Source organism: Mus pahari, chromosome 7 (genome assembly GCF_900095145.1).
Source record: "Mus pahari chromosome 7, PAHARI_EIJ_v1.1, whole genome shotgun sequence".
Classification (NCBI taxonomy): domain Eukaryota; kingdom Metazoa; phylum Chordata; class Mammalia; order Rodentia; family Muridae; genus Mus; species Mus pahari.
In genome coordinates, this window is record NC_034596.1 from 110420004 (window position 1) to 110432422 (window position 12419).

A 12419-nucleotide genomic window follows, 5' to 3' on the forward strand; every position below is an offset into this window, starting at 1 on the left:
GAGGTGATCTAGTATTTAAGAAAGGTCTAGGCCTTATGAAAGGGCTTAGTCAGCCCACACCTATATACTGCCTGTCAGCAATACCCAATAGCTTTATTAGACAGGGTGGGGGATTCTTACTTGAATACTGTGGTCTCTAAGTCTTAAGGAAGCAGAAAATCTGCTCAGGTGGCAGTGATGCCATGTGGTTCTATAAAACCTGCTTCTGTCATTTTGCTTGCTTGTGGATCGGTGCCTAATGAATGCCAGCAGGGAATGCCAGCAAATTGAAATCACAGCCACTGTGGGACTTCCATCTGAGTGGTGATGGAGAAAGTGGGTCCAGAAACAGTTTCTGGATTTGGAGTGGAAAGCATGCCACCCAGGGCCCACAGTCCTCATGGTTGTGGCCTCAGAATTCACAGTGGACCTGAATTTGATAAAACCATCAGACTCCCTCGTGGCCTCCTTGCCTCTACCATGGCCTCCCCATGCCCTTGATGAGCTTTGACTCTTCTATATCCCATGTGTTGTGCTGACTTCTTCTCTATTGCTTTGAGAGTTGGATTCTCAGAGCTTTCTTTATTTAGTGACACCTTTCCCTCATATGAGATCCCTCGATCTGAGAGACCATTATCCCCCATCTTTCAAAAGCCCTTAATGGCTAACCAACTGCCTTGTATTGTTGCAAATCAAAATTGGAGTAAATGCCTTTATCAAACTATTATATTCACATATTCAAAAGGAAAACTCATAACTTCTAGTCAAGAGGGAGTGATTTTCCTCACAGCTATTTATTTCTTCAATATATTTATTTGGTGAAGTAAATTATAGAAGAAATCACACACCCCCAGTTCTCGTCTAGTGTAAAATCAGAAATATAATTTCACAGGTAAAACTATTCCACTAGACTGATAAGGGCTTTTGCTTCTCTACACATCATGAGTCACACCTTGGAGGCCTTGTCCTCATGGAAACATCACCTTTGACAGGGGTTAGACACTATTTCAAATCTGGAACTGCTAATCTCTTCTGTGATCATTTTATGTCCAGGTTCTCTAAGGCTGAGTATATGAAGCAGAGGTAGGAATATGGGCAATGATGAAATGAGGCTTGTGTAGGACAAACAAGTGCTCAGTTCATGACCATGAGCCACAATCATAGCACCTTCTTGAAGATGCCAGTGTGTGTCCAAGGTGTCACCTGATATGAAGAAAGTGGGGTCAGGCTGGGAAGTGTCATCTTTACCTGGACAAGAATGTCCCTAGAATGAGTGTATGTCCCCACAATGGGCTCAGTCCAAGGTTAGCTTCTGCCATAGTTTCCCTGTCTGTGAAATGGGAGTTATGGATGGTCACAAACTCTCAGAGTTTATTTAAAGACTGAATTCACACATACAAAGTATCTCTTACTACGTCTTTGTATGTGGGAGAGCTCAACAGAGGCAAATGACTAAGATTTGTGACAGTTGTTAGGTGTTCATTGTTCCTAGAGGGGCCTTAACACCATGTGGATAATCTTTAAGACTAGAGATGCTAAGGGTGTACATCATATAAAAAATAGAATTCTCCAAGAAGGTATGAGAGGGAGGGTGGAGGAGTAGGAGAGAGCAGCATGAAGTGACTCTGACACCCTGACAGATGTCTCTAGATATGATTCTGCACAGACACTGCCCTCCTTTCTTGCATATTCCCCTTCAGAGCAGCCTACTGTCATTCTGCTATGCGACTTTACTTCTGAACTGTGTATTGGCAGCCCCTTCTTACGTGTCATCTCATGGGTGTTTCTTCTCTTCTTTGTTAGGTCAACCATCTGAGCTTCCAGCTTGGGGACCTCTTGAAGGACTATGGGTCTCCTCTATTACCTGAAGCTCCCCTTCTGGAAAAATCCTCCAGAGAAGAGATGAAGAAGTCAGAGCAGCCGGAGGAGGTCTTGTCTTCCGAAGAGGAGACTGCTGGGGTGGAGCATGTGAGGAGCCGGACTTACTCCAAAGACTTATTTGAAAGGAAACCGAACTCAGAGTCCCAGCCCAGGAGGCTTGAGGATCAATTCCAAAACCGAGCTCCAGAGGTGTGGGAGGATGAAGAAAGCCTCAAATTGGCAGCACAGGGACCCCCTAGTGGAGGCCTACAGCTGGAGGTGCAACCTTCTGAGGAGGAACAGCAGGGATACGTCCTCACAGGAAACAAGTGAGTGGTGGCTCTGCCTTCTGTCTCCTGGAACCCTGAGACCCTGGAAGGTGGCAGTGCCTCATGGAAGCCTGGAAATGGGTCCAAGTGTGTGCAGGAGGCTAACCAGCCAGGAGCACCCTCCTTGGCTTTTGAACTTAGCGTCAGCTTCAGGGCCATGTTTTGAAGGCAGTAACCATGCCAAGCGATATGAATCTTATCTGCTTCTCTTGACTACCTTGTATCCCTGCGGTTCAGAAGCATCTGCAGAGGACATCCATGGGTAGGGTAGCAAGATCTGTCCCAGGTTACTCTCTCTAGGGAATGTCCACACTCAGGGACAATTGACAGCAAGTACAGAACAAGACTTCATGTCCTTAAAACTCAGCTCTCTACTGGCTACTTGCTTGTTGAAACTCAAAAAGCTTTACTTATTTCCCAACAAGTAGACCAATTAAAAGGAAAATATTCCTCATGGCTATAGGACGCTCGCTGTGCTTTTACTTTGATCTGAATTTAACAAGAGAAAGAACTTAAACACCAGTACCAAAGAGTCAGCAGTGGTTGGGCCCCCTTGCTAATGAGCCTGATGTTGATGTCATGGTTCATGAGAAGGTGGCGTTTCTTCATGCCATGGAAGCAATGATTCAAAGGGAAAAAGGCATATGACTGTGTAAGTGTGCACACACATGTGTATGAGAACACATGCATGTAGATATATAGACACAAATCTGAACATGCATGTCTGGGTATAGGTATGTGTACACATGTGTGCCCGTGCGTGCAAATGAAAGCTCAGGTGTTCTTTCTTCACCATGAAACCTGTCACTCTTACTGCCGAATGCCCTGGGGTAAAACTTGAAGTAGACACTAATTCCCCTGTGGTGTGGCAAAGCATCCCTCTGTGTGGTTTTTGCTGTTCACGTATTGTTACTGAAAACATCAACTTTTATTAGTGAGAATCAATTGCTAGTTGGCAGAAAAAGGTTTATTTTAAGCTCAACGAAAACCAAATTAAGAATGAAGACTATTTTCAGCCATTGCCAAGCCTCCCTCTTACGATTATGAATGAGTCATGGCAGCTGACACTTCAGACTCGCCCTGCTCCATATTCCTTGCATTTCTCCGCCTCTTCCTTTCCACAGAGCAGAATTCTCCACCCTTGCTCAGACATAAACCGTGCTGGCTTGTCTGTCTTTCACTCCCTGACGAATGCTAGAGCATCCATCTCTTCCCTTACAGAGAACACATAAGGTGCTAAGAACATATCCTGAAGGGGATGTAGGACACATCTCTACATGTTGGGAACTCCTATAGGTTACTCAACATGCAAACTATTCAACAACTTTTAGCTCATAAACTCAAACATACCATATATAGGTGTCCACTTCCCTGGGAACCACTGCCCTGCATGTATATCCATATATTGGTGTGTGTGTGTGTGTGTGTGTGTGTGTGTGTGTGTGTGTGTGTGTAGGGTTTATATGTTATGTGCTTTCTTGGGTGCTATATATGTATGTACATATGTATGTATTTTATGCTAGATTGTGTATGCCTTGTGTTCTGTGTATGCATAATATGTTGTGTGATTTGCACATATTAAGTAGGATATCACATGTAGTGATATATGTGTGATATGTTGTGAGCCATATGGTCTGTGTGTATAATGTGGGGCCTCATGCTTTGCATGTGTTCTACCCTGTATATTATGCACTGTGTGTATGTGTGTGCACGCATCATCACTTGGGATCTCCCCTTTCTTCAGGCCATCAGTATCTTAAGTATTGTACAGTCTGACACAGGTAGTATGTCTCATGTGTGAGGCTGAAAGGCCCTGCAGCCACCACTCTACCCTGGGCCCTGGCCTCAGTTGCACTGTAGGTGACAGACAGGCACCTTCATGAAAACGTCATTTTAGGCTACATATGGAAACCAGTGGTGACCCTCTTTGACCCCCCCCCCCAAAAAAAAAGAAAGACACGGTCCCTTCAGTGGTCTCTTTGATTTTTGGATGACATTTTCTACTGATGGCAACATCATAGCTGTCCTCAAAATGAAGAGTAGGGCTATAAAGGGACTTAGTCTCCATGAAGTCTTGGCACCTCTGACAAGCAGGAACTTGTCAGAACAGGTCATTTACTCTGCTAGAGGCCTTTGTACAGGAGGAAATGTAGTATTACTATGCTGAGATTTGTGTTGGAACCTTCCTTGTACCCACTTGGCCATGCCTTTGAAGCTAGTCAGAACAGTTGCCCACTATACGCAGTAGCCACAGAAAGACCATCATGCCCTGGATGACTCTCTGTCTTGCCTTGTCTTTGGTGGGTTCTGGTGATGGCAAGGGCCCTGCAATCCTGCTGGGTGTCTCTGCTGTTTCCAGAACTGGCCCTGGAAACTGTGTGTGCCTCATTACCACTACTGTGATCTTGCCCTTGTGTCAGATTAACTAGTAAGTTGGTGTTCTCTGGAGCAGGGTTTCAGCAAACTCTCAGATCATCTGTGAAATCTCATTTGTATAGTGTTCTTTTAAAAGCAGGGGCATTTGTAAATCTGGGTGTTCTGTTTGATGAAGGAAGTGAATTCTGACTCCTTACCTCATCACTGCCACAGTAGAAAAAGGCTCAGACTGGTCGGCTCTGGTGGACAGAGCAATCCTTTGCCGTCTGTTTGTTTGTTTGTTTGTTTGTTTGTTTTTTATCACTTTTACAAAGTTGTTCCATTGGAATTAAAAGTGGGGCAATATCTGCAGTACCTCAGGATGGTATGGGGTCAAATAGTGTTGGCCTGGAAGAGGGGATAGCTGATGGGAACAACAGTGGGGCTGGGGAGGGAGTTATTTCCCTAGGAAGAAGAAAACAACTTCTAAATTTGACAAATGTGCATAGATGTCCCCCTTGCCCTATAACCACGTTCAACTGGCAAAAGAATGTGGGACCAGTATACTTCTTTGGTTAGAAGAACAGGAGAGCTGGAAGGAGAGAAGGTGAAAAAAATCCCCTCTTCCCATAGAACTTCTGGCTATTACAGGCTCTCACTTCATCTCTGCCTTGAGGTAGCTCTCTTCTTACTGGCTGCTTTGTCAGTGAGCTGTAGGCAGCCCCTATCAAGCAGTACCCCCATGAAGCTTTCCTTCATACCTGGTTTGAAGAGATAAGTAACTGAGAGCATGCATGGTACCCGGAGGAGGACGGTCTCACGGTGGCTACACTGAGGTATTATTTCTTCCAAAAAGACTCATTCTCACTTACCTGGAACAGAGTTTGGACAAACTCTGTATTTGAAGCACTGAGGTCATGCCCTGTGAATGGGCAGGGATGCAGATTCAAAGGATCAGATGGTCAGAGCTTTCAGTCCAAATGTTCAAAGACAAAAAGACTCAGCCACTTGTCTGAACAGTAACACAAAACCCTACAAGGCACAGAACAGTTAAGCTTCCCACAGTCTCTGGCAGCCACGTGAGCCCTGCTTCTCTGAACCAACCCCACAAGAGTTCAGTATCCTTTCTTCCCCTTACAATGTCTGTGCACAGCTCTAAAGTTGCTGCTCCTCTTACAGGAGTGCTTTGGACTTACTGCCACAGTTCAAGCTCATGGCACCTCCTTGTCCCCACACTCACCTCAGCTGCTGTTACTGGCACACACTTGGTGTTTCATACTGAGATGTCATTAACCAGCACTGAGAGTGAGGTCAGAAGGAAAGGCAGGGCCACCTGCACTGTTCCCACAGGAGAATAAGAGCACACTGACGTAGAGAAAAGCAGGAGAGGGTTCAGCTCCCTCACAGGAGTCTCCAGAGATGTTGATGAGAAGGCCTTTCCATGCAGTCAGCCTGTAGAAAGGGGACTGTGCATATTAACAAAATGTAGTTTTAGTAGACACAGAGAATGTCACATAAGCTTTAGTGTGTGTTAGACACATGCATTGTTGTGTGTTCTCATGTGTTCATGGGTATGCATGTGTATGACATGCCTTTGCGTCTGTGTGTGATGTATGCACATGTGTATGTAAATCAGAGCTATGTGAAGTGGAACCCAGGATTCAAATGCATTTTGAGACAACCATATGCTGGATTCCTGGCATGAGTCAAATGGAGAAAACAAGCTGAGCATCATTGATGTTTGGCTTCCCCTGCTTCTCGACTGTGGGGTAACGTGACTAGCTGCTACCGAGAGGGCCTACGTTTTCCAAGTATGGGTCTGAGTGGACTCCTCCTTGCTTGCATTGCTTTTGTTGGGTATTTTGTCAACGTGGTGAGGAAAATAGCCACCCTTTGGGTTCCTAAGTTTTGGTGCATTTTCAAGTAATGGGATGTCTATGGTCAGATGTGTAAAGGGCTGTCCTTGATGGCAGATGTGATGTCCTCTAGAGACTTTACCCGGAGTGCGAGTAGGAGACAATGGCATGTAAGAGACGGCAAGTGCTGAGCCTTCCCCTTTGTAGAGTCAAGGTACACCCAGACGGCAGCGAGCGGCCCATGATCAGCCCTGGTCTTCTGATATCCACCTGTAATGCTGGCTTCCTGCAGCTTCTATTGTATGGCTTCTCTCTTTTGGGTCAGTTTACTGATGTGATCATCTTTTAAGGAATTTAATTTCTTTAGCCTTCATTTCCACTTCTTTAAAACAGGTTAGACTAAGTGTGGGCCATGCCTTTTATCCAACCACTTAAGAGGCAGAGACAGTTTCTCTTAATTTGAGGACTATCTCGCCTGTCCAGAGAGTTTTATGTTAGCCAGGTTAGACATAGTGGACCCTGTCTCACAAATAAAATAAAATAAAATAAAATAAACAAAACAAAACAAAACACGACTGAGCATCTGGGCATGGTGACACTTACTCATAGTCCCAGCTCTTCAGGAGGCTGAGGAAGGGGGCTGCTTGAGGCTAGGGTCATAGACAGAGTGGACAGCATAGCAAAAATTCATCTCAAAATAAAATAAAATTAGCAACTAACCGAGTTGGTGACACATGCTGTGAGGTGATGTGGTGGCAGCTGAGCACAGCGGCAGCACAGAGAGAGCCAGAAGCCCCTGCTGCTCTGAACTTTTCTGATCCAAAAGTTACCTTTGCCATTCTCTGTTTTTAAGAAAGGTTTATGAATGTGTTTTGACCACATGTATCATGGTGTGCATACTTGGTGCCCCTAAGGGTCAAAAGAGAGCATGGGATTCCCTGGAACTGGAATTAAGGTGGTTATAAGCCACAAAATTGGTTTGGGAACTGAACTCTGGACCTCTGCAAGAGCAGCAAGCGCTCCTCCTGTCAAGCCATCTTCCCGGCCTGCTGTTCTCTATTCTAACAGTGTCCCACTGTGGCCCCTTTGGTCACATGCCATTCTCATTTGTGCTTACTGTTCATCCAGATTCTTATTGGGTTGTTGTGGTGCTGTGTTGGAGTGTGTGAGCTATATTTATATGTGAGCCCACATGTTTCATTTGTGAGTGACTTTACATTCAATGCTAAATTGGAGTATACTTATGGGATTTCCATGATATCCCATATTATGTGTTACAGGTGATGGAGTTTATGTGCCGTGTTTGCATGGATGTCCATGCTGACTTGGGTGGGAGTCTTCAAGCTGTGTTTGTGTGAAAGTCCATGAACTTTCTGTGTGTTTACTGCCACTGGGAAGTGGAATCATGGTCATAAACACTCTGGATTCTTCCTGTTTTGCTCATTCAGTAGATACCAGGAAGCAGTTTCTCTTAGAATGGTTGAACAGTAGCATTAAAAGAATTTAAAGCATGTTGCTCCTGTTCAGACCAAAAACACATTAGAGTTAGACCTCATGTTTATCTCTGAAACCCTTGCTGCTTAGTGTGTGTGTGTGTGTGTCTGTGTGTGTCTGTGTGTGTGTCTGTGTGTGTGTCTGTGTGTGTGTGTTGGGGGTAGTACTCAGGGGTTTTCCATCTGTAAGCCCAGCTAACAGCAAGTGTCAGTGTCTGCTCTCCTCCAGAGGATCCAAGGAAGTCTCTCCCATCCCAGGTCTCTCATAGATGCTCCATCCCCAATTTCCATTCTCTCTCCCAGCCCTCTCCTGACCCCTTTCCCCACACCTGATCCCCAGTCCTGTTCCCCTCCTTACCCCCTCTTCCACCCAGTTCCCTTCCTCCATCCACCTCCAATGTCTATTTTATATCCCCTTCTGAGTGAGATTCACTCATCTTCCCTTGGACTCTCCCTGTTGTTTAGCTTCTTTGGGACTGTGGATTGTAACATGGTTATCCTGTAGTTTATGACCAATATCCACTTATGAGTACATACCATACATGTCTTTCTGGGTCTGGGTTACCTCACTCAGGATGATCTTTTCTAGTTCCATCCATTTGCCTGCATATTTCATGATGATCATGTTTTCAATAGGTAAGTAGAATTCCCTTTTATGAATATACCACATTTTCTTCCTCTACTTTTTAGTTGAGGCACATCTAGGTTGTTTCTGGTTTCTGGCTATTACAAGTAAAGCGGCTATGAACATAGTTGAGCAAGTGTCCTTGGGGTATGGTGGAGCATCTTTTGGGTATATGCCCAGGAGTGGTATAGTTGGACCTTGAGAAAGAACTAGTCCCAAGTTTCTGAGAAACTGTCAAATTGATTCCAAAGTATAAGTCTGCACTCCCACCAGCAATGGAGGAATGTTCCCCTTGCTCCACAACCTTGCCAGCATGTGTTATTACTTGAGTCTTATTTTAGCCATTCTGACATGTGTCAGATGAAATCTCAGAGTCATTTTGATTTGAATTTTCCTGATGACTAAGGACACCGAACATTACTTTAAGTGCTTCTCTCCAGTGGAGGGAACAGGACACCAACACATCCACAAAACCTTCAACCCTAAATCTGTTCTGCCTATGAGATATGTAGGGACAAAGATGATCAAAGATTGAGGGAATGGCCAACCAATAACTGGCCAAACTTGAGACCCACGTGTTGGGAGAGAGCTAACCCTGACACGATTAATGATCTGTGTTCTTGCAGTCAGGAAGGAGCCCAGCACAACTGTCTTCTGAGAGACTTTATCTATCGGCTGATGGAAACAGATGCAGAAACGCATAGACAAACACTAGGTTGATCTCAGGGAGACCTGTAGAAGAGTGTGGGGAAAGGCTTGAGGGAGCTAGAGGTGTCAAGGAATGAAAAAAACCTAACCAACCAACCAAACAAACAAACAAAACTGCAAAGTCAACTAACCTGGGCCCAAATGGGAGCTCACAGAGATTAAACCACCAAGAAAAAGCATGCGTGGGCTGGACCTAGGCACCCTACAAATTTGTAACAGATGTGCAGCTTGATCTTTATGTGGTCCCCTAACAACTGGAGCAGGGGCTGTCTGTGACTCTGTTGCCTGTTGTTAGATCCCCTAGCTGGGCTTCCTTGTTTGACCTCAGTGGGTGAGGGTATGTTTAGTTCTGCAGTGATTCAGTGTGCCAGGGTGGAGTGGTAGCCACGACAGGCTTCTCCTTCCTTGAAAAGTGGAGGGGGTAATGGGGTATGTGAGGAGAGGGAGGCTGCAGTCATGATGCAAAGTGAATTTAAAAAGTAGATAAATAAAAAGTCAAACAGAAAAAGAAGGGACCAGTATCTATCACCGAGATGAAGACTTTGGGGGGGGGTGCAGTTCCTCAGAGTCAGCACATAGAAACTGGTCTACAGGGAGCCAAGGTTATACCTCATGCTGAGAGTCATCCAAGTGGCACTTGTTTTGAAGGCATGAAGTGTCCAAGGAGAGCAGTGGGGCTTGACACTTGTGTAGCATGAGCCACTAAAGAGAGGCTGAGAGAGGCCACTGGCAAAGTATAGCTTCAGTTTTAGTTGAAGGCCCAGTATTGAAGTGGTCTTGGAGGGAAGTTGAGGCTTGACATGTGACAAGAATCAGAATTCCTGAAGAGAGCCCCTGAAAGGCTATTAGTGAATGTGTAGCTCGGATGCAGAGATTCTAGGCATCCGCAGCATGTGCTAACCACCAAGGACAGCTGTGTAGTGAAGCGAGCTTGAGCTTAGGAGACAAGCTGCATGTACTGTGGCAAGCCCTTAGTAGCATAGAAGATCATGGGTTCTGTAATTCTGACAGTGAGATTTCACTGTTCGACTTTGGGTTTGCTTGGATCTGGGTAACTGTGCATTGATTCTTACCTCCTGGAGTAAGAAGGAAAGAATCGAGCTTATTTTGACCTTATAGGAGTCTAGAGTTGAAAGACTTTGAACTTTTAAGGAGACTTTGGATATTTTAGAGAAATGTGACTTTAGAGAGACTTTGGTTTTTTTGAAGTGTTTGAATTTCTTTTTAAAACAATGGGACTTTTAAAAGTTGGAAAGTTTTATTTTGTGATGCTGACATTAGTGTGAGCTCTTGAGACTGAGCGTCACTTTGATGTGTCTGTGTGTCAAGTTGACAAGGGGTCAATTGTGGTGGCTGTTTTTATGTCAAATTGACACAAACTATGCTCATCTGGGAAGCAGGAACCTCAGTTGAGACCTGAGTACATCAGTAAGCACTATTCCTCCATGACCTTTGAATCAAGTCCTGCCCCCAAGTTCCTGCCCTGTTTGGACTCTTGAGCCTCTAGAACCTGAGCTCTGCAGCTTCAACAACCCTCCCTCAGCTGACTTAAGTGACTACTTGGTTACCAGTCCCCAGATTCATAGGTACTATCTACCCAGCTCATGGCTTGACATTCCCGTGGCTTCTCCACTTCCATGTTTTTGGTTAACCATCGGATTACTCAGGATAACCTTGAAATCCTGCAAACCCCATATCTCACCTTTTGGCTGTCATCATTACTTGTATGGCCCCTGCATCTCAGGCTTCACTCTCTCCTTAAAGAAGTCCACATGATACCTATCTCACTTGTGCTCATCCTGGCAGGCTCATGATTGGCCCCTAATACTCCGACTACCTTTCTTGTCAACTGACCTCTGACCCTGCCTTTCTTACTATCCAATGCCATGTGGCTGCGCTGTGGCCTTTGGAAAAAGGTTTTATCTAACTCCTTCCAAAATAGTTCCTCTGTCTCTCCTCAATCCATTTCCATATCTCCCTGGATCTTCCTCCACAACAAAATATCACAGGATGAATGACAGGCATTCGTCCTCTCATGGTGCTGGAACCTGAAAGTCTTAGGTGAAGAAGCATCAGAGACAGGTTCTCTTTCCTCCTAGGCTAAGGGAGGATTGGTCCCCAGGTGGATATTCAGCTGCTGGTACTCTTAGATGCACCTTGACTATAGTAGCTTTCTAAGTCTTCATATTGTTCCCCGGTCTCTGTCATTTCTCCCTTCCTAAATAGACACCAGTGACTCCTCTTAACAAATTAAATGCACAGGACTGTTTCCAGATAGTCGATTGTATGTGGGGATGACACTATCACACATGTAGTGATATGACTTGCTTTCTGGCTGTCTCTGCTATGTATGTCTGCATAAGAAGGTGAGTCCCAGGGAACAGAGATTGTCATCCCACCCCTTCTGTGTCTGCTGGGTGAAAATGCAGGAGGGGCTCCTCTGGCCAAAAACCTTTTTTCTGCTCTTCCAATATGAATTAAGATTTCACTGAAGTGGTACTAAGACAATTTCACAGGCAGCTGTGATCTGTGAGTCAGAATTCTGGAGCCCATGGTTGTTGGTTCCAAGAACTTCCAAGCCCACTGGGTTCTTGCTTCCTGCTTCACAATCAAGCTGTTCTCCCTATGGTAGCCTGCTGGGGAGCCTGCAGCCCCAGCATCCTCCTGAGATGGCAACCTTTACTGCACACATCTCTACCTACCACTGAAGCCTGCTCACATGGCATGTGTGTGACTGGCCTGTGGTGTTTAAATGCCCTTCCCCTGGCATTATAATTCACTTTAGAAATGAGTCTGTAACGTGGCTGCTTCCTTTGTGGGCTTGATGCCACCCAGCAATCAAATTTTCGGCCTCTGCTCCCTGCTCACTCTCCTCTGTCTCCTCTTCTCCCCACCCCCAACCTCTTTATTATATTTTTATTGAAGGCTGAGATGAGCCTGTGGCAGCATCACAGGCCCATTACACTTCCTAACAATTCCATTTGCACCGTATTGTCTGTCTGATTGCTGGAAAATCAGGTGATTCATCACGCCTGAAGAATCACCTGGTCCCTGGAGCAGAAGTCCCAGTGTAAGCCATGAGAGAGCACAGCAGGCCCCTAAGCAGAGCTTGCATCAGAGGGCATCCCGCACAGAAAGGAGTGTGCGCGCGCGTGTGTGTATGTGTGTGTGTGTGTGTGTGTGTGTGTGTGTGCGTGTGTGTGTGTGTGTGTGT

General features: G+C 45.4%; 1 protein-coding gene across 1 annotated transcript in view; it reads left to right on the forward strand.

Moving 5' to 3' along the window:
- Positions 1-12419, forward strand: part of Ptprn2 (protein tyrosine phosphatase receptor type N2) — a 755793-nt gene that overhangs the window by 346694 nt on the left and 396680 nt on the right. The window contains exon 9 of the mRNA XM_021201639.2: positions 1783-2168. Within this exon, the coding sequence (XP_021057298.1) occupies positions 1783-2168 (386 nt within the window). The remainder of the gene's footprint in view (positions 1-1782; positions 2169-12419) is intronic.